This window comes from Dipteris shenzhenensis, chromosome 33, assembly GCF_047967505.1.
Source record: "Dipteris shenzhenensis isolate YYH24624 ecotype China chromosome 33, Dip_SZ_1.0, whole genome shotgun sequence".
Lineage (NCBI taxonomy): Eukaryota > Viridiplantae > Streptophyta > Polypodiopsida > Gleicheniales > Dipteridaceae > Dipteris > Dipteris shenzhenensis.
In genome coordinates, this window is record NC_141628.1 from 27162461 (window position 1) to 27185184 (window position 22724).

Sequence of the window (22724 nt, forward strand, 5' to 3'; positions counted from 1 at the left end):
GCTTCTTTGACCTGCTGTTTATCTTCCAAGAAGCGGAAGACCTTAACTGCTGTGGGACTTGAGGATGTTGCCGTGAGAGCCCCTTTGGCTAGACTAGCGTCACCGCCGAGAAAATACTCTCCAAGATAAGGCAAATAACCACTGTTGCGAGAAGGGAAAAGGATGGAAAAGAGAGGCAAAAAGTGAAAAGGGAAAGAAGGACAATCGCCTCCTTTGAATGAAGCACGTTGCATCCAAGAAGTGCGGGCTGCCAAAAGGAAGGGGGGGGGGTTAAAAAGAAAAAGGGCTGAACCGGAAGGATCGCTGGAAAAGGCGGGTGCGCCAGGCTGCAAAAAGCTGTTGTAAAAGCTTCCCACAGCTGTGGCAGCACTGAATGCTGCCCAGGGGCAGGCTGAGGTGCCTAGGTGAAGGCGCAACCAGCCCTTGGGCTGGCACGCAGCCCCCACAACAAGGGCCCAGGCTTGGCTCTTAGGCTTCCGCAGCCAGTGTGGGCTGGCGGGGAAGCCCTAGGCGCTGCGAGGGCGCACTAGAGATGCCCCAGGCACCTAGGCTCTGCCGCAGGGAAGACCTGCGGCAACAGGGGAGAGCCGCACGAGGCCACATAGAGAGAGAGAGAGAGAGAGAGAGAGAGAGAGAGAGAGAGAGAGAGAGAGGGATCTTCTAATTTCTTAGAGGGAGGGGTCCTCTAATTTCTCTTGGTTTCTTAGGTGCAATCAAATTACAGTATGCTCCTGAGCCTTTTGATGTGGGAAGATACTTGAGAGCGGATGTGACCTTACCGAATGGTCAGAAGTCCATAATCTCATCTCAGGGAGTTATTGACCCAGGTACCTCTATCTCAATGGGAAATCATGGCTCAATGAAACAAGTTTTTAACGTTCTTTTCTCCATCTGAAGTTTGACTAAAATTACTCAAGTTATACTAGTAATAAAGGATTTGCTTCCAAAGTGCTGGACGTTGTTCTCATCTGTAGTTTGTAGGTAATTTCATGCCTATGATATGATATTTGGTGAAATGATGATTTAAACTTTTTCTGCTGCTTTTGTAAAGCTGCAATGTCTTGGAAGTAGATTAGAGGATGCAGGGATGGTGTTGTAAAGGCTTCTTTTGCTCAGACTCCTTGTATCTTGTTATATTCACAGTCTCTAAATCACTGTGAGTTGAAGTATTGATAGGAACAATAAGTGTTTTGGAAACAGAATTTAGCTTAAGGGCACCAGCCGGTTGCCTGTTCTTGATTTTGGCGTAGACGTGCTTTAAAGCAGTGTTTGTTAATCTCCAGCATTGGCAACCTCAAGAACTCAACAATTTGGTACAAAATTGTCTGGAATGAGAACTGCAATATTGGATTGTAATGTATATTCCAAAGTAGGTACGTCACAACTATGAGCAATACAATTAATAGCTTGAGAACGCCAAAATAAATGACAGTAAGAATGCCCTTAATGGGATGAACCCAATCTTTCACAGCTTCCACTGCTTTGTATCCGATGCAGCTCAGTCCTTGCTGTGCCAATCCTCTTCTTCTAAGAAGTACATATGCACCGCATCAAGCCATATCAAGCCTTTAGCTTCCTCAGTCGTGCTTTCTCAGGTGACTGGGTTTATTCAGAGATCGCAGGTATAAAACATATGGAAATATATTTTTGACAGTAAGAGAGGCCAGCCTGCTAAGGGTTGCATTAACTAGTTGATTGGGCCGAAACTACCACACTGCAAGTGACCAATAGGATGACAAAGGATGGCAGTGGGTAGGTGACAATGTGTGTTGGCAAGTTTTGTATCTATGAGTCAGTACCATTTTCAGATAGAAGAGTTAGTAATCTATTCAGTTTAGGATGCACAAAATTTATGCTGACAGGAGATCACTGCAATGTGAGAGTGAGAGCTCTCTATACTTTGCACAAAATTAAGAGCGGGGTATAAAATGCCAAAATGTAGGGTTATGGATTTTTGCATACCAAGGCTGCAAGCTTCCAGGAGCAGCTGTTAGGGGAACCTCGACATTCCACCTTACTAGAAACAATGATTTAGCTGGCGAGTGGCTGATTATTGAAATTGTACTCAAGCTTTATTAGATATCTATTTATGAGCAAGATTGCATTTGTCTGCCTGAGTGCAACTGGCTTCAAGAAAGCAAATAGTTGGTTGAGGGATACTTTTGATGTGTGAAGACTTCAGGCATTGGGATAAACCTTGGTGAAACATGAGTCAAAATTTGACTGGGAACTAACTGGAGTTCGTGTGGTATTGCTATTGCACACAGAACCTTGGTATGCAGCCTCCTTAACTCCAAACTCCTGATTTTATAAAGTACTTAATGGAAGTTTGTGTCTTGGGACAAATCAACACTGGAGCAGAGGTCAAACTATTTTCTAGAGATCCCTAGAACTTGCCAATGCTCATCTGCCCTTTCCCAAGTCTTTTCTCACCTTTTTGGTATGCGGATATGTGATTTCAGGAAGGAAATGATTTTCTAAATCTGCCTCCCTTTATATACAAACACCGTGTCACAGGCATATTCAGCCCTTGGCATGCGACTGCCATGTGGGCTGTCCAGTCAGCAGGCAGCAGCCACGTGGACTGCCATGCAGGCAGCCACGTAAGCAGCAGCCAGCTCAGCAGACTGTACAGCGCAGGCACCATGTCAGCGGGCACCGCATCAGCGATGACATCAGCAAGTCAGCCTGCAGGAGGGGTCGGTGAACAGGGAGTAGCCTCATCGGGTGAGCAGCAAGCTGCTGGTCGGTCAGTTTGAAGCCCAAGGGGGCTATAAAAGCAGCCCCCTTGGCCTTCATTCCTCATCCACACCTCAGGCTTTCCAAGCCTTTAGTGCAGCAGTAGCTAGGCCTCCCTGCAGCAGCCCGGCAGGGTGCCTTAGCCTCTACAGGGATCTAGTAGGATTCACCTCCTCTAGGTAGTGTAGTTTCTTTCTAGTTTTGCAGTGAGGGTTTCAGCCCCTCCATATAGTTGTATCAGCCCTTTGGGCATTCATTCATTTCAGTCTTCAGAGGTCCCGTCCCTTTGATTCTCTTACTCACATCCATAGCATCCTTGTGTATTGAGTGCATCATTTGTCAGTTGCAGTTAGTGTTGAGCAGGAGAGAGAGTGAGGGTAGTCTATCTCCCGCTACATTGGTATATTAGCTTCAGTTTTCTTTCCTGAGATAAGGCGAGTCAGTCTAGGGGCAGCTCTATTTTTTAATGGTCCAGACGGGATCTGGTAAGGACACCTTGAGCACTGTCCAACGCAGGGGGGTGGGGGGTGGGTTTCAGTGCCTCATCCACCACCCCCACCCCCACCACACAATCCTGCAGACACTTCCATGTCTGCCATGACATCCATGTTGCAGGCTGTGATGCAGATGCAGCAGCAACAGTCCGAGGCCCTCTTCACCCACATGATCCAGCTTCAGGAGATGCGGGAAGATCATGAGCGGTTCACTTGAGAGCGTGAGAGGCTAGCTCGAGAGGCAAAAGAACACGATCGGGAGGCTCGAGAAGCAAAATAATGTGATCGAGAGGCTTGGGAAGCCAAGGATCTCCAAGACCATGAGGCTCAGGAGGCCAAGGAGCTCCACCTCTTTCGCCTCCTTCCTTCGCCTCCTCTTGCCTGCTTCTACTCCCGCCTCCACCACACCTCCAGCCAGCCACCCCTCCGCCTCATCCCGCCTTTATTTCCTACGCCTCCATTCCACCTCTGCTTCGCCTCTCTTCCGCCTCCTCCTCACCTCCTTCCACCTTCTCACCTCCTTCACGCCTCTTTTGCCTGCCCTCCACCCTTCTTTTGCCCCTCTCCCCCTCCACTGCTTTGTGTTCCCCTCCCGCTCTTCTTCACCTATCTGCCCATCCTCCCTTTGCTGGTGGTGCTGCGCATAGGCTGTGAGCTCCCCTACCTCTGTGGGAGGTCTTTTGGTGCTGCCTGTGGAGCCTGTGTATGATGTAAACTCTCTTCTTCTTGGTGGTGTTTCTTCAGAAACACCAAACCTCGTGAGCCCTTGGAGCAGCTGCAATCCAGCCCCCTTTTTTGAGTTTCTTAGAGCCCTTAGGGCTGGTTTTGCCTATTCTTTTTCCTCCCTTGTAGGAGCGTTGAGTTTTGTGCTTTGTTTCGGAGAACAAGAAACCTTGGTGGTGACCCTTGGTTTGGCTAGAGGGGCTCTATGGCAACACCTTTGAATCCCACAACCAGTAAGGTGATTCTCTCTCTAGTTGACAAGCAACAAGTACAGCATGCAGCTCAGTCCCTCGAGGACAAGGCAGTCGTGGGCATAATTGTGGGCCTCACACCCACAAGGAGACAGATGAGAGAGTGGATCGAGGTAAGCTTGGCACTAGAGGGTGACCACATTCATCAGGTCACTGTCTCCAAAAGAGGCGTCTTCCTCATCTAGTTGAGCTCCCTTGCTACCGCCTTGACACTTGTGGAGCAGAGTCCCATTCTTTCTGGCCTGCATTTGGTATACCTCTTCCCTTGGTACCATGGCTTTACAGTGGAGGACATGGGGACGACACATCATGTACTCGGATTCTTGGTGACGCTCTGCTTCTCGGGGCTCCCAAAGGAATACAGAGCCATCCTCCCCTCCATTGGTAGAGCGTTTGGCACGGTGGTGGAGTCCTCGCCAGATTCGGCAGGGTTAGGCTCCTCCCCCCCCAACCCCTGTAGGGCAGGCAGAGTCAGCAAGCCATGCCCCAACACTCCCTCGGGCAGGAACAACAGGAGTCTCAGACCCCCTGGGTGACACCATTCAGAGGGAGAATGGACTCAAGTAAAAAAGAAATAGAAACCAAGCAAACCGACGCGAAAGCGCCGTGGGCGACGGGCTAGATGTAGAGAGAGAGAGAGAGAGAGAGAGAGAGAGAGAGAGAGAGAGAGAGAGAGAGAGAGAGAGAGAGAGAGAGGCAGCAGCAGCTGCACGAGCCCTTGGTTGGCCCCCCCCCCCCCCCAACCCAAAACCCCATCCCCCAAGCGGCAGGGGCCATTGTCCAGCCATGCGAGTCTCAGGTAGTGAAGGTCCAACGATCTCATTCACCCATGTGTCAGCAGCAAGCCTTAGGTTTTCTTGATGTTGTGATGGCGGAAGCTGCGGAGGTTAGCCCAACAACAATTAGATGCAGAGCCCTGGCGAGCCTAATTAGCAGGTGGGCTTGTGATCATCTCTATTCCTCCCCGCTCCCGTCCTCCTCGGATCCCTCCTCTCGCCCTTGCTCCTTCTGCTATGGCCATCCTCACCACCCGCCCCCTCCCTCCGCCTCCCCCCCCCCCCCTCTCTCCCCCCCCTCCATAGCAGCCTCTTCAACCTCCCCTCCCTCCCACCCCCCCTTGGACCTGCCTCGACTCCCTTGCCATTAGGCAAGGGTAAGACGGTGTCCCCTTCCATTTTCGTGTCTCAGCATCTTGCCCCCTCCCTCCATTCAGGGTGGGATCTAGAGGGAAGGGGCTCATCCTCCCGATCAACAACTCCCAAACTCGAGCTTGGGCGCCCTCTACCGCGGGCCTTTTAGAGATTGGGGCCTTGGAACTACGTACAGATTGTGGACTCTTATCCTCTGCCTCCGGAGGTGAGGCTTATGATCTTGCAGCCTCGGAAAGGGGGTTCGATTAACGTAGTGGGCTTTCATACGCACCCAATTTGGAGATTCTAGTGCGCCTTCATAGGGTTGGAGAAGTGGTCCCCAGTGGTATTTGATGCTATGTTGGGGGATCAGATTTCATGCATGATGGATGAATGGATGCCATAGAGACCGGACCTTTGGCACGTCCATGGTACTGAAGCAAATTTGCAGTTGAGCTTCAGGGGGTCTGCATTCCAAAGGACTTGCTGTTGGATGAGGAGGTTCAAGAGGTTATGGCAGAGACTTGATAGCAGCTAGAGTCAGCACCTTGCGAGGGCTAGGCTTTGTGGGTGGCAGATGCGATTCAGAGGAGCAGTGAGGAGTTGTAGTCTCACGCCCTTAGACGGACGAGGGCTCTTCAGGAGCGCGAGCGTGCATTGAGACGAGATCTCGCCTCCATAGAGAGGCTCAAGGAGCAAGACCTAGGATCTTAGTGGCTTAGTGACAGATATGAGAGCGCGCGCCTTGAGCTCCAGGACATGGAGCTTCCGCAGGATGAGTTCTCCTACCACTCCACTCGGGCTCGTTGGGTACAATAGGGGAATAGGATGACGAAGCAATTCTTTCAGACCACGGGACCTCGATTAGTAGGTACACAGTTACAAGGATTATGGGATCTGCAAGGCATTATGCACATCGATCCATAAGAGATTCTAGAGCTGACCACGGTTTTCTACAGCGAGCTCTTTCAGGTGAAGAGCGTGACTGTAGCTTACCTTGTGGCCCGTGAGCTAGTTTGAGACCACGTTTCGAGGTAGTCTCACGGGAGTTGTGCAGGAGCCTTTCATGAATGAGGAGCTTTGGGAAGCCCTCAAGGTCCTCCCGACCCAGAAGTGTCCTAGCGAAGATGGCTAGACTTTGGTCTTCTTTCAGAACTTCTGGGAGATCATTTCCACTCCTTTTTGCTTAGCTTGCCAAGAGATCTTTGACATGGGCTCCCTTCTTGAGTCCGTGATCAGGGGGTGGATTTGTTTATTTCGAAAGGGGGAGATAGAACAAACATTTGGTAGTGGAGACCTATCGCCCTGCTTGACACCGTATACAAGATCCTCGCTAAGGTCTTGAGTTTGTGGTTGCAGCCTCATCTCACTGACATATCATCTATGACACACGGATTGGCTTTGTTCAGGAGCGCAACATCTTGGGCCAGGAATCACAGCATTTGGCGATCCTTCTCTTGGATTTTGAGAAGGCTTAGGACACGGTGGAGTGGTGTTTCTTGGAGGGCACTACGCAGAGGTTGGGTTTCTCAGATAGATGGATTAGAGGAGTTTGTGCGCTTTATGCGGGGAGCTCTAGTCAGATGCTTGTTGGTAGACACGTACGAGGCCTTTCCTCTATCTCGCTCGGTCCGTCAGGGTTGTCCCCTTGCTCCCTTTCTCTTCCTTTTTGTGGTAGAGGCATTGGGCTACTACTTGAGACCGCAGGTGGGGGGCCTCACAGGGTTGAGGCTCCCAATCCGACTAGAGGAGCTGCTAGACTCAGAGGTTACATATGACACAACCTTGTACGTAGAGGGCACCACAGCGAGCTTGGAGAGAGTCAAGGGAGTCCTAGGTATGTATTGCGAGGCCTCGAGTGCACGGATGAATTGGACAAAATCCATCGGTTTCTTCACAGGCTCTGAGGACAATCAGGAGAGTGAGGGAGTGACTTTGGCTTCCGTTGGATACTGCGGGGTCAGATAGTGAAATACGTCGGATGCCAGGTGGGTATTGATATTACAGCACATCAACATATCGCCCGGTCCTCCGAGAGTGTTCGGCGCAAGCTTCTCTACTGGAGTTGGGCCAAACTCTCCCTAGCAGCCGTGCCCTAGTGCAAACCAAGTCCTTGCTACGGCCTGGTACATTGCTCCTGCTGGTGTTTTCACAGAGGGTGTATTGTATAGCTCCGACGATTGGTTTGGAATTTCCTTTGGGCAAGATTGGACGGCACGAGGAATACCAGAGCTTGGTTCACTTGGCAGACGGTGATCATGCCGCAGGCATTGGGAGGCTTGGGTATCATTGATCCGGAGATGCAGAGCACAACCCTCTTAGGCAAGCTAGTTGTGCACAGTCTCACCCCTACTATAGAGCCCTGGAAGCTTCTCTTACAGCAAGGGCTTCTCAACATCCCACACACGGGGGGACAGTGGCAACAATCACACAGATGGATCTCCTCAGGGGCTCCTCTTCGGGGGAAAGGGTTCCCCCATGATGAGGAGCCTACATAGGCAGTGGCCTCATTTGTGCTCAGCCTTGGTGCAGGGAGGAGTTCGAGCGACAGCTCCTCATGCGGCACTAGGAGATCTGAAATCAGGATGAACGTATGCTTGGAGAGAGCACTCACATTGTATGGGAACAGTGGGACAGCGGCTCGGCTTGCTCCTTTGGTAGACGGAGTGGATTTTTCTTGGAGGCATAGGCGAGCTTGGAGCCTTAGCGCATATGCGAGGGCAGGGCAACGGATGAGGGAGATTGACCTCACCATCCTCGAGTCTTGGTGGGAGGAACTCCGCATGTGGATTGGCAGCAGTTGGTTGGGTCAGTTTTTTCGGAGTGGGATCCCCTTTAGCTTGATGATCCAGCGAGGCAGCAATCAGTCGCGTAGGGCCTGGAGGCTTGCTTCAAGCACTCATTGAGAGAGACCCAGAGATGGACAGGAGTTTGGATGGGATTCATTGGTAGATGATCAGAGTTGTGGGCCGGTTGGGCAAGAGTGGCACATTGATCCCCCCAGCATTCTAGAGGAGGATGCCCCCAGATGGCGCCTTTGGCTTTGCGAAGGTACGCCCTTGAGGGAGGTCCAATGGGATCCGAGAGTGGTTTTGGCCTCCAAGGTCGAACTCACGGAGCGGGTGGACGAGATGCCCTTCTTTTCTTGTACCATCAGGGGTTGACAACAGGCTCGAGATCGACACTTCGATGTGGACCCCTTCAAGGGAGAGACATTGGGTGGCCCATAGGGTGCCCCAGGAGGTCCGTTCCAGGTTTTCGACTGTCCTTTGGTGCAATTTGCGGCTAAGGAAGATCTCCTACTTCTGGCTGGCCGCCCATAGGCCTATGGTTGGAGCAGATGCGGGTGTAGGGGCAGTGCCACTGTTGCTCTGTTGGAAAACTGGAGACGATCCCCCTTTGCCTTTGGGTGTTGTAGCATACTGAGGATTTGGATGGGAGCCCTCATGATTTTGTCTTGCATGCAGAGGACTACACGTGGAAGATGGGGGCTTGGTTGATTGAGGGAGGTCATGCGTTCCAGATTGATGAGGTCTCCCTAGCTTATCGGATGCAGGGTTAGAGCGTTCAGAGGATAGAGCTCCACGAGGCTGTTCCTTCTGATAGTACGGATCTTCGTTCCCCAGAGGGTCTTGTGTCGGGCTCGGAATGGGGAAGAGGATGGAGGTTAGATGTGGAAGAAGAAGAATGAGGGGGTGGAGTGGGTTTTTATAGGAATGGGTTTAGGGTTAGGGTCAAACCCTAAACCCTTCCCGAGCCATAACTTTTCATGTAGCTCAGATCGCTCTTTTGTAAAAAGGGGATTTGTTTGAAATTGTGAGCTCTACGCATTGGTGTTGATTACCTAGCCTACGGAGGATAGCGTGTGGGAGGTAGTAGCCAGTGTCACAGCGTGGAACATTTGGGTTGCTCCCTGTAGCCTGGTGATGGGTGAGCATTTGGTTCCATCCTCGGCTACCACGAAGTTGGAAGACTATTTTCGCTTCCATCCCAAGACTGATTAGGAGCGCATCATCTTTGCAGGTATGCATATGCAGGACTATTCTCACACGTGGTGGTGATATATGAGAGATTCACCTCAAAGTCTAACCACATGGAGGGGTTTTAAAGAATTGATGGTTACTATGTTCGTATCCCCACTCATCTTGAATCAATACTTGGTTGAATTCTATGCATTGTTACGTACTAGTATGGTCCAAGAGTACTTGTAGCGATTCTGGAGGCTTTCCTCGTTTGTACATGACACATTTGAGAAAAGGAAGTTGCGGCGTTTCATCCATGGATTGAGTCCTTCTTTGGCTGCAGATGTGAAGGCACATAACCCTCAGACTATTGAGAGGGCAGCCTAGCTTGGAGAAGTATTTGTACCAAGCAAGTATAAGAATGTAAGGGGCAGCATGCATCGTACTGCACATGAGGATGAGAAGAAGCCTAAGTTGGGTGATTTCATAAGGTGGGACTGATTGCTACTGACATAGATCATGGGTTGAGAGTAGAGGTGGCAAATTGACAGCATATGATCAGTAGAGTATGCAAGGATCAAGTTCTTTGATGATTATGAATTTACTGGTGATCTCTTGGCATTGGATATGGGCCCAATAGATGCTGTCCTTGGCTGTGATTGGTTGAAATCATTGGGTAAAATCAGCATGGACTAAAATGCTTTGTCACTCAGATTTGTCCATAGGGGTAGATCTGTATCTTTGCTTGGCATTTCAACCCCTGATTTGCAGGTTTTCAGCAAGGCAGCTGGCCAAAGAGCTCAAGAAGGAGTGTACCATCTATGTGCTGAATGTATTAGTATCTTAGGAGGGTAGCATTCTCCATGTTGAGGATTGTGATATGCAGAAATTACTCTCAGAATTTGCTGATGTGTTTGCTGATATGCCTTCACAGTTGCCTCCAAGGAGAGATGTTGATCATGCCATAGTCTTCGAGCCTAGCAGTAAGCCAATTAATAAGGCCCCGTACCGTCTCTCTAGAACGGGAAGAAGTGGGTGGCAACATAGGTGCAAGAGTTGCTTGAGAAGAATTTTATCTCATAGCACTTCTCCTTTTGCATCCCCAGTACTCTACTATTAAGAACATGCTTCCGATCCCCAAGATAGATGAGTTGTTGGATGAACTCAAGGGTGCTCAATTTCTCACTAAGATTGATTTGAGGTTAGGCTACCATCAAATCAGAATGAAAGGAGGAGATGAGCACAAGACAACCTTTCACATAGAGAGGTTATATGAGTTCAAAGTGATGCCTTTTGGATTGACCAATGCACTAGCTACATTCCAGGCGCTCATGAATAAGAATCTGTAGCCTCTTCTTTACAAATGTTTGCTGGCTTTATTTTGATGACATCCTCATTCACAACAAGGACAAGCAGGAACACATCAGATATGTCAAGCAGGTGTTGGAACTTTTAAGGTTGCATCAGCTTAATGCTAAAGCCAGCAAGTGCACTTTCATGGCAAAAGAGGTTGCGTATCTTGGGCATATTGTGAGCAAGGATGGAATTTAGGTGGATCTAGCCAAGGTCAAATGCATAAGGGAGTGGATCCAGCCAAGGTCAAATGCATAAGGGAGTGGCCACAACCACAAAATCCCACCCAACTCAGAGGCTTTTTGGATCTTGCTTCTTTTTATAGGAGAATTATTCAACGTTTTGCCAAGAGGGCAGCCCCTCTTATTGACTTATTGAAAAAGGATGCTTTGAAGTGGTCAGAAGAAGCACCACTCAGTGCATAAGGGAGTGGCCACAACCACGAAATCCCACCCAACTCAGAGGCTTTTTGGGTCTTGCTTCTTTTTATAGTAGAATTATTGAACATTTTGCCAAGAGGGCAGCCCCTCTCATTGACTTATTGAAAAAGGATGCTTTCAAGTGGTCAGAAGAAGCACCACTCAGTTTTTTGGATCTCAAAGATGCCTCGAGTAATTCACATGTACTTCATTGTTACTGCCCTTCATTGTTAGAGAGAGATGCAAGTGGCAAAGACCTGGGGGCTGTTTTGAGACGAGCATGGAGTTTTAGCTTTCGAGAGCAGGAAATTTGAGGCCAGCGAATCGAACTATCATGTTAACGATCAGGAAATGTTGGCTATCCTACATGCTTTCGAGAAATGCCTCAACTACTTGTATGGTGGCAAGATTAAGGTTAAGACGAATCATAGTACACTCAAGTATTTCCTTACGCAGTGCAATTTGTCCATGAAGCAGAAGAGGTGGTTTGCTGCAGCTCAGTCCTACGCTTTTTGACATTGAGTACAGGAAGGGGGAAGAAAATGTGGTTGCCGATGCCTTGTCTAGAATGTGGGCTTGTAGTTCATCTCTCTTTCTATCAGGAGTGGATTCATGGGAATCAGGAAGAATATATGCAGAATTGAAAGGCAGCTACCATATTTTGGAGTTACAGGAGCAAGGGCATGCTGAATTTAAGCTGCATAATGGGCTGTTGTACTGCAAGGACAGAATTTATCTTGTGCCGGACTCCAAGTATAGACTGCTGGTTTTGCACGAAATGCACTCATCTCCTATGGCAGGACATGTGGGTATCACTAAGAAATATGAAAAGATCAGACAAAGCTTCATCTGGGATGGCATGTGGTGGGATGTGGTTAAATGTGTCACTGAATGCTTGCCTTGCCAATAGTATAAGATGGACAGCCAGCTACCCCCGCAGGTCCTTTACAGCCATTACCTATTCCATAAGGCAAATGGACTCACATAGCTATAAATTTAATAACAGAGTTTCCTTCTACAGAGAGGGGATGGGATAGCATTTATGTGGTGGTGGATAGAAGGACAAAACAGGCTCACTTCATACCCACTAAGACCCAATATTCAGCATCACAGGTTGCTTTGCAATTTATTGAGCATGTTGTAAGCATCATGGCTTCCCTTAAGAAATTTTTAGCGACAAAGATGCATAATTTATGGGTCACTTTTGGCAGGAGTTATTCACAGCAGCAGTGGGTACTCTCCTCACACCTAGCACTGCTTGCAACAGGACTGCTCCTAGCTAACAGTAAACACTACTAAGTTTAGTAGAATTAGCAGGAAAGTTAAAGTAGTGAAGTACCTTATGTTTTAGGAAAACGGTAGGAGTGGAAGGTCATGGGCTGGACCTACAACAAAGGCTTGTGAGGGGCTGCACAAGGACAGGAGGAAATCAATCCTTTTTAGAATTCAGCTGAGTATTGAACTCTTGCTGTAATTTCTATTTCAATAATGAAGTACAAGTCATGAATGAATAGCCAAGTACAACTAGAGCCCTTATATAGGTATGGCCCAGGGCAGTACAAAGCAATATTGCTTATGGGATTACCTCCTAGGATGCCACGTGGCAACTTATGGTATCCCCTAAAAAAAAGAAAAAAACACTTACAAGCCAATAAAGGCCTTTCTACTAACTTTTAGCCTAAGTTTAGCTTAAGCAAAAAGTAACCCTCTGTTACAATCCTCCCTCAAATAGAAATTTGTCCTCAAATTTGAAAAGGCTGTAACTTGGACATACAAGGCTCCTTGTAAACCTGAACAGCTCAATTCTGGTCATATCAGCTGAACAATGAAGTTTCTCAGTCAAATACCTCCCTGTAGGCATGCTGATCTGTAAATGGATCATATAATATTCCCAAGAAATCAAGCAATCGGGTGGAAGAGCTATGCTGTCCAATATAACAGATCTGATCATATAATCCAGTGAGAGACATGCTGATCTGAGAAAGGATAGTGAATGCTGGCTGCAGCATGTCCATATATGCCATATAGCAAGAGAAAATCAAATATGCTCATAAAGACTCAATTTTGGCCATAGAATTCAGCTAAGCAATTGAGGGTATTCCTCCACAATTGTAGATGGCTGCGAAGAAGACTCCTCATCAGGTAGACCTCTCCATTTGATAAGATATTCCATGTAGGACTTGTTCCTCAACACATGATCTCTAAATCCAAGGATCTTCTCAGGAATATACTCAATTTGGCTCTTCCATAACTTGCTCCTTGGGCCCCAAATACTTTTTGAGCAGTGATACATGGAATACTTTGTGTATTCTAGAGGATGGTGGAAGCTCCAACTCATCAGCCACTTCCCCAACTTTCCTCATACCTATGAGCAAGTTTAACATTGGTATTAGCTTTCAAAGAAGCATGCCTAGACTTATGTAATCTAAGAAATACATAATCCCTTCTTCAAAATGAAGAGCTCTCCTATGCTCATCAGCATAATCCTTCATCCTTGCTTGGGCCCTTACCATATTATCTTTACATTGCTGTAATAGAGCAGTCATGTGAGCCAAATCATCCTTGGCTTGCTGGCTTGTCAATGCTTGATCAATAATGGTTGATGAGACATGAGCTTTACAGCCGAACATGGCTTCAAAAGGGCTCATACCAATTGAAGTATGCTTGGTGGTATTATAACAAAATTCAGCTAGATGCAACCATTGATCCTACGATGCTTGGGTCTCAAAGCAAAAATGCCTTAGATACTCTTCCAACCAGCGGTTAACCCTCTTTGTTTGCCCATTAGTTTGAGGGTGATCTGCTGTACTTGGGGTAAGAAGTGTCCCCATGGAACTGAAAAGCTCTTGCCAAAAATGCCCCATGAACTTAGCATCACGATCACTCACAATCTCCTGAGGAAGTTCATGTAATTTAAACACATTCTCCATGAATTGCTTAGCCACCTTGGAAGTTGTAAATTGGGTCTTAGTAGGAATAAGTGGGCAGCTTTAGTAAGTCTATCAACAATCACAAAGATGTTGTTCCAACCCTTAGAGGTCACTGGCAGACCTGTAATAAAGTCCATGCTGATCTGTGTCCATTTACCTCAAGGTATAGGTAGAGGTTGTAGTAGACTAGCTGGCCTCAAATTCAACTCCCTGTTTTGTTGACAGGGCTTATAGCTTTGAACATAAGCAAGAACATCCTTCCAAAGCCCCTTTCTGTTTTACCTTATCATACGACTTGTTGAGGCCTATATGCCCAGCCATAGGAGATGAGTGAAATTCCTACAGGATTAGCACCTTATAGGAGGAATTTTCAGTAAGAAATATTCCATCATTATACCACAAGAGCCCATTGTGCAACTTGAAATTGGGATATTGCTGACAGTCAGGATCTTGCAAGTCTTGGAACATAGCAGTTGCTTGAGGATCATTGAGATACTCTTCTTGAATGCCATGGATCCAATCTTTATAAACCTCAGTAATAGATGATAAAGTACAAGCCCATATCCTGTCAATGAGAGGAGCTGTCAATTTGGCAAAATGCCTTATAAACCTTCTATAAAATGATGCTAGACCAAGGAACCCTCTCAGTTGGGTGATATTCTGAGGTATAGGCCAATCCTTTACACACTTTACCTTGCTGGGATCCACCTTAATGCCACTACTGCTGACAATATGGCCCAAATATTCCACTTCTTCAGCCATGAAAGTGCATTTACTTGATTTGGCATACAACTGGTGTGTCCTCAATTCTTCCAATACTTGCTGGACATGCAATAAACGCTCTTCTTTCGTTTTGCTGTAGATCAGTATATCATCAAAGAATACCAACACAAATTTATAGAGGAAAGACTGCAATACCTTGTTCATTAGCGCCTGGAAAGTTATAGGTGCATTGGTTAGACCAAATGCCATCACTTTGAATTGATAAAGCCCACGTTCTGTCCTGAAGGCAGTTTTATATTCATCTCCCTCCTTCATCCTTATTTGATGATAGCCTGACCTTAAGTCAATCTTTGTGAAGTACTTTGTCCCTCTAAGCTCTCATCCAGTAGATCATCAATTCTAGGGATAGGAAACCTATTCTTAACTGTCATTTTGTTCAAATCCCTGTAATCAATACACATTCTAAATGAGCCATCCTTCTTCTTAACCAATAACACAGGAGAGGCAAAGGGTGACTGACTGTGTGTATTAAATTCCTTGTGAAGGAGTTCCTTTATTTGCCTTGCTACTTCTTCCCTTTCAGCTCTAGAAAGTCTGTATGGAGCTTTGTTGATTGGCTTAGATCCTGGCTCCAACACAATTGCATGATCCACATCTCTCACGGGAGGGAGATGGTTGGGAAGATCAACAAATACATCAGAGTATTGCTGTAGTAGGGACTGCATGTCTTTATCCTCCACCCACAACCCATTACCCTCTTGAGACTTGGTCAACTGAATAGCATAGACTCCACAAACACTTTTGAGGTCTCTAGCCATTCTTCTTGCAGAAATTAAGGACAATTTAGGAGATTGGTGACTCATCAAAGTGACGTGCTTACCTTCATGCATAAACTTCATATACAGCCTGTTAAGGTCCATAGAGAATTCTCCCAAGGTTCTCCACCACTCATAACCAAGGACAATGTCAATAGGTCCCATTTCCAAGACAAATAGATCTCCATGAAGAGTATATTCTTGAGAAAGTTGCACTTGAGCAGCCTGACAATATTGTTTATTGTGGGAATGCTGACCATTAGCCACCTCAACTTTGATCCCGTGATCCAAAGTGGATGGGCATAACCTCACTGTTTGAAGTGTTTTTGGATTAATGAAGTTATGAGTGCTCCCACTGTCAACCAAAATGTGGACTGGTCTGTTATTGATTATTCCTTTTAACCTAAGGGTTTGAGAGCCCTTGCAGCCCATAAAAACATCAGGAGATATGCTGTACAGAACTGATTGTGTATCCCAATACACTTCATCATCATCAATAGCATCATTTCCATCAGAATTTCTGATCTCATCCTCATAACCTTCAACAACTTCAATGTTCCATTGTCTAGATCTATTTGAGCACCTTGGCAAACTCTCACCCATAAGCATGATGTCAAACATGGATAACCCACCTGGATCAAAGGGGAAAACATGGATAACCCACCTGGATCTAAGGGGAAGGTGGTCCCTTTTTTGGAACTATGATCCTCATCATCATCAAGGCCTTCATTCACATAGTCCTGATTTCAGGAAATTTAGATTCTGCTGCAGAAGTATTAGGAGATAAATCCTCATCAATCTCTAGAATAAAGCTCAACTTTGCTCCTGTTTTTGCTTTGCACACATTTCTATGTTCAGGGGTTCACTTCTCACCACAAAGGTAGCACAAATTCTTCTTCTTCCTGTCATCAATAATTGCTTGAGATAACTGCTTAACCAGCTTGGTTCTTTTATCACCCAGATCATCCTTTGGAGTGGGTTTAAAGGATGACGTTACATCTGTGGGCTTATAAGGCTTAGGTTGTCCCATGCCACTGCCATACCCTGTGGGGAACCTAGAAATAGAAGAAGTTGTAGCAGGTGTAGGAAGTTTGCTTTCATTATTGGAATTCCCTTTGACCATAGGCTTAGTCCCAAAGTGACCAATACCTGAAGTCTTCTTCTTCCCATTGTATTTGGGTTCATAAAGCTTTGCCAATTGCATGGCCTCTTTAAGAGAATTGGGCTTTTGAGCTGCAACATCTGAAGCAATACTAGGGTGCAAACCATGGATGAGCTTGAGCATTCTAACTCTTTTATCAAAACCATGAACAAACAGAGCCAATTTCCAAAACTGTTTGATATAATTTTTCACTGATCCTTGCTGAGTAAGATCATACCACTTACAAATATATTGATCCCTAGTAAAAGGAGATATAAAAGTTTTAAGCATTTCAGCCTTGAATTCATCCCAAGCATTAAAAGTTAACCCTTCTTACTGTAAATGCCTCCACCAAGAGTGGGCATAATCTTTCAGATGAAGAACAACAAATCTGATTTTACCTTGATCACCCTTTGGATATAGAAGAAAGTAATCATCCATCTTGTTGAGCCATTCCTCTAATTCTTCAGGAGAGGTAGAATCACCTTTGAACTTAGGAAGTATAATCTTGTCTTTCATATCTTTGTCTTGATGAACAGGTCCTTTTGGTTCAATAGATTTAACTGTTTGTATATACTGCTGGAATGTCATTGCTGTCCCAAGGTCTGTTGGTAGCAACTTATATTCATGGAATTTTTGACACAACTCTTCAGTTGCTGAAGTGTTATTATTAGGAGTCTTACCGTGCGTTGAATCCTTATCCATATGACGTGTAATTCCATTAGAGTGGTAGGTCCTTCGGGCAGAAGCCATAAAACCAACCGGTTCAGTTACATGTATATGATCATCATTATCATCATCTGAACCTGAGTCTCCATCAATTTGGAGATCCATAGGTCTCTTCCCATCGTAAATTTGGTTTCTCTTGAACTGGTCAAACCTTTTATTAAAAGTGGCAGACGTGTTCTGCATCCTTTGGTCAATCCTCAGATTATTGGTCTTGATCTCATTGGTTAACTCCTTGAATACCTGTAGCATTGGGTCCATACATCTCCTTATAATCTGTGCCTAGTTAAGGGATGTTTGTGCTTGAGGAGTTGCTGCCGAATCCCCTTGAATATTGCCAACATGAGGATCATTAGGCTCAGAAACTTCAGCCTGATTATCAATTGCTTCCTTCTCTGAGATAGAATCAAGGATACTCATTGGCTGCTTACTAGCTTGACCAGTAGACCTCTTTACAGGTATCTTTAATGACTTGAATATAGAGTAAATCCACTGTCTTAAGCCCTGATCAAAAACCAGTACCAAAAGTCCCAAAATGCTAGCGTAGAATTTCATAACATTACACTTGGATGGCTAGAAATTGCTAGAACTTTTGGCAAATAGCAATTCTGCGCTAGCTGTTGCACTGAATTTTCAAAATTCTCAGTAACAAAAAACCAGATTACTATCAAACTTTATCACTTGCATCCATGGAGCTGAGCGACCATATGCACTAAATTTGACCCAAAATGGAGTTATAAATCTGAATTTCCACAGCATTTCTTCTATTCCAGCTAGTCGAATTTGCTCATAGCTCCTCCATTTGAGCTCATATCTCCACAAACCTATAGGAGCAGCACCTAGAGGCTATGGTGACCAGAACAAGCTAACCATGACAAGGTTTGGTGTATTCAATTAGTAGATCGTTGACTGGCTGTCCATTCCATCTGCGACTAGAATTGGAGTGCAATATGGGGTCAAACCTTAGTAATTTCGTGATTCCAGCACATAGGGACGATCGGGAGATCAAGGGCTTTCCATTGATGCAAAAAGCCCCAAAATTTGGTGCACTTCGAAAATCAGGGTTTCCCAGAGCCTGCCACGTTACAGCTTACAACAGAGAGCACTTCTGGCGCTGAATTTTTGCATAGAGGTAGGTCCTAGGCTCAAGAATAGATGCTCTAAATTTCAAAGTAATTGGACAAAGAATTTCCCACAAAATCCCATGAAAAGTGCTCTGATACCAATGCAACAGGACTGCTCCTAACTAATAGTAAACACTACTAAGTTTAGTAGAATTTGCAGGAAAGTTAAAGTAGTGAAGTACCTTATGTTTTAGGAAAAATGTAGGAGTGGAAGGTCATGGGCTGGACCTACAGCAGAGACTTGTGAGGGGCTGCACAAGGACAGGAGGAAATCAATCCTTTTTAGAATTCAGCTGAGTATTGAACTCTTGCTGTAATTTCTATTTCAATAATGAAGTACAAGTCATGAATGAATTGCCAAATACAACTAGAGCCCTTATATAGGTATGGCCCAGGGCAGTACAAAGCAATATTGCTTATGGGATTACCTCCTAGGATGCCACGTGGCAACTTATGGTATCCCCTAAAAAAAAGAAAAAACACTTACAAGCCAATAAAGGCCTTTCTACTAACTTTTAGCCTAAGTAAAAAGTAACCCTCTGTTACACTGCTTACCACCCTAAGACAAATGGACAGTCAGAATGGGTGAACAAATGGGTGGAGGAATACTTGAGGCACTTTTGTCATGATATAGAGAAGTCTTGGGATAAGTAATTCGCTCTTGTTGAATTTGGTTACAACAGTACCAAGCACTTTTCTATTGGCATGAGCCCTTTTGAAGCAATGGTATGGGTGCAAGGTTGGGATGCTGCCTTGTGTTTCAGATATGGCTGCTGAAAAATCAGCAAGCAAGAAGTGACTTGGAAAGAATGGATGCCCTTTTGAAATTCGCTAAGAGGAATATGCAGGATGCCCAAGGCAAGCAAAAGCAGCATACGGATGAATGAATGAGGTATTTGTCTTTTGAAGAAGCAGATTATGTGCGTGTTTACGCCTCCTTTAGAACTGTTATGCCTCGCTGAAAGGTAACACCAACACGAAGCTTGCTCACAAGTATTACTGTCCCTACAAGATCATCCACAAAGCTGGAAAGGTGGCATATGAGTTGGAGCTCTCGAGTACTTCCAAGATTCATAATGTTTTTCATGTTTCCTTGCTGAAGCCACATGTAGGACCGCATGTCCAAGCTCTTCCTGAGCTACCACCTATGGATGACGGGGGTTACATCCTCTATGTCCCGGAGCGCATCATGGGCTTTAGAGACCATGTACTCTGAAACAAGGTCTACATAGAGTATCTTATCAAGTGGTGGGGACTCCTTGAGGATGAGAATTCAGGGCAGCCAGAAAGCATTTTCCAAGACCACTACCGCTCTGATTAGTAGTTGCTGTTTGTTGCAATTTTTTGGACAGCCAGGATGATAAATTTTGACGGCGAAATTTTATTGGAAGGGATGGTTGTAATGAAGGGGGAAAAAGGGCTAACTTAAAGGCCCTTTAGAGGCCTTTTAGGTGGGAAATGTTGAGGGACTATATAAGTCCCCATGCACTCCTCATTGTGGAGTTTGTGATGTGGCATCTAATCCTATGTACTCTCCCTTCCCCTTCCTGCTACTTGCTGCCTATACCCTCTCTTCTCGAAAAGAATGCTTTCCAATGGTCTGACAGTGCCAATAAGAGCTTTGAAGCATTAAAGGAGGCATTAACTTCAGCGCCTATCTTGGTATGTCCTGATTTCTCTCAACCTTTTATAATTGAGGCTGATGCTAGTGGAAGGGGCATTGGAGCTGTCCTAAAGCAGAGTCATGGAGTTATTGCCTTTGAAAGTCCGAAATTGGATGACAAGGAGTCAAGTTTCCACATTTATGACCAAGAGATGTTGGCAATACTTCATGCAATCAAAAAGTGGCACCACTACATTTATCGCAGCCATTTCAAGGTCAAGACTGATCATAAGACTCTCAGATATTTTCTATCTCAGTCTTCTCTATTACCCAAGCAAAGGAGATGGCTATCCATTGTGCAAAACTATGACTTTGACATAGATTACAAGATGGGCAAAGAAAATATTGTGGCAGATTCTCTTTCCCTCTCTCATCCCTACTCCTACTCATTCCTTCCCCATCTCTCTCTCTCTCTCTCTCTCTCTCTCTCCCCGAATATTGGTCAATTTATACAGGAAGGGAGACAACAACGCAGAAGTACATATGTACACCTATAGCAGTGCATAAACGGAGGGCTTTAGCCTCACTTCGCACCCGATCACACCAGCTGCAAATAGAAACAGGGGGATGGAAAAAGATGCCAAGGGAGAGTAGAATATGCCAACTATGTGATCAAGGTATGGTTGAAACAGAAGAACACATGGTAATGATATGCCCTCACTATGCACACATTAGGGAAGAGTTCAATCACCTCCTTGAGGGACATAACAAACTGGCTGATTTGCTGCATAAAGGGTCACCTTCAGCTTTAGGAACATTTGTGTATAAGCTCTTCAAGCATAGGAATCCACCTGAATCCTAGAAGGTGGTTTCTCTTTCCACCCTCCCATCTTCGGGAGGAGCTTTCATGTACTTGTGATATTGTATTGCTCAGGTCCCATAGGCCGGTTTTGGTCTTCAGAGGACGATAATATATTCTTCTTCTTCTTCTTCTTCTCTCTCTCTCTCCTATTCTCTTCTCTTCTCTTCTTTCCCCCTATCTCTCTCTCCCTTTTGCTCTCCTTTCTCTGTTCTCCAAATCTGCCCCTACCCCTTCGCTACACAACCAGTACCATATTGAACCGGATTTCCAGATGCCATGGTACAATATCATGCTTGATGAACACCCCAACAACTATGCTAACATGACCAGGGGTTATTCTTCAAAGGACGACTTTGTGTGTTTCCCTCGTACCGTGCTACCATACTCAATGATATGCACGATTCTTTGACAGGCGGACACAGAGGGGTAACATGCACTCTCGAAAAGATAGAGTGCAAGTTTTTTTGGCTTCATTTTTAATATGTGTCTCATTGCCAAGTATGCCAACAAATGAAGGTAACTCAAGGCAAGCTACCAGGATTACTCCAGTCCCTTGAGATTCCAAATCAACCCTTTGAGCAGATTGGCATGGATTTTGTTATAAACCTTCCATCAACTATTGGTACCATGAACGCCATGTGCCTAACCATCGTGGACTCTTAATTCCATGCAAAAGTACTATTGACGCACATGACACAACCTGTCTATTTTTTTAATGCAAAAGTACTATTGACGCACATGACACAACCTGTCTATTTCTTTAATGGTGGTATCCTATGTGTGGCATGTCCCATGTCATTGTATGTGACAGGGATTCCAAATTCACCAATCATCTTTGTAGAGCCATGTTCGACAACTTTGTACGAAGCTTAGTTTCTCCAACAGTTTTCACCCACACTAAGACGGTGAGATAGAAGTCTACAACCAATTATCCTCCGACATTATGAAATGCTATGTTGCGGATGCTTAGTCCCATTGGGAACATTACTTACCCTGTTCAAAGGATCTTGAACAACACCCATTCTTTCAGTGTGAGTCTGGTTTGCTATGAAGGAGCTTTCGGCAAGACGTTCAAGTTCCTTCTTAGCAAGACATTGGAGAAGGTATACGAAGCCGATCGCATCACAGAGACCTATGAGCAGATCATGGAGTCCGTGAAGGACCTCATTGCCAAAGCCCATGAGACCTATCAAGAACGCAAACCAACAAGCACAGGCGTGACAAGGGCAATGGGCCTATCTTCAATCATGAAGAAACGTCTCAAGCAGATTGGAAGGAAGTGCTCGAAGCTTTCTCATTGGAGTTTTGGACCTTTTCCAATCATCAAGGTGGTGAATGATTTGTCCATGAAGTTGCAGCTACCTTTGACATGGACCATGCATCTAGTATTTCATGTGTCATGTCTTAAACCATATGTGTATCCGACACTAACCACAGTACCAGATGTGGAGCAACCTGAAATTGTTGATGAGGCCAAGATAGTGGAATCAGAGCATATTTTACTTCATCGGTTCAAAAGTGAAAGTGGCAATCGGCAACGCTTGTATCTAGTCAAGTTCAAGCACAGGGGCTCCCACGAAGCACCATGGGTGGAAGAAGATTTCTTCATGGACTATCTAGACCTCTTTGTAGTGTACAATGCGGCTTTTTCTCTACCCTAGTTTTGAGTTTCAGTAGAAGGGGATGTCATGGGAATCCTCAGCCCGTGGCATGCTGGATTGCCACGTGG

General features: G+C 45.7%; 1 protein-coding gene across 1 annotated transcript in view; it reads left to right on the top strand.

Moving 5' to 3' along the window:
- Positions 1 to 22724, top strand: part of SCAB1 (plectin-like protein) — an 81539-nt gene that overhangs the window by 42194 nt on the left and 16621 nt on the right. The window contains exon 8 of the mRNA XM_087371563.1: positions 708 to 827. Coding sequence (XP_087227689.1) covers positions 708 to 827 — 120 coding nt within the window. The remainder of the gene's footprint in view (positions 1 to 707; positions 828 to 22724) is intronic.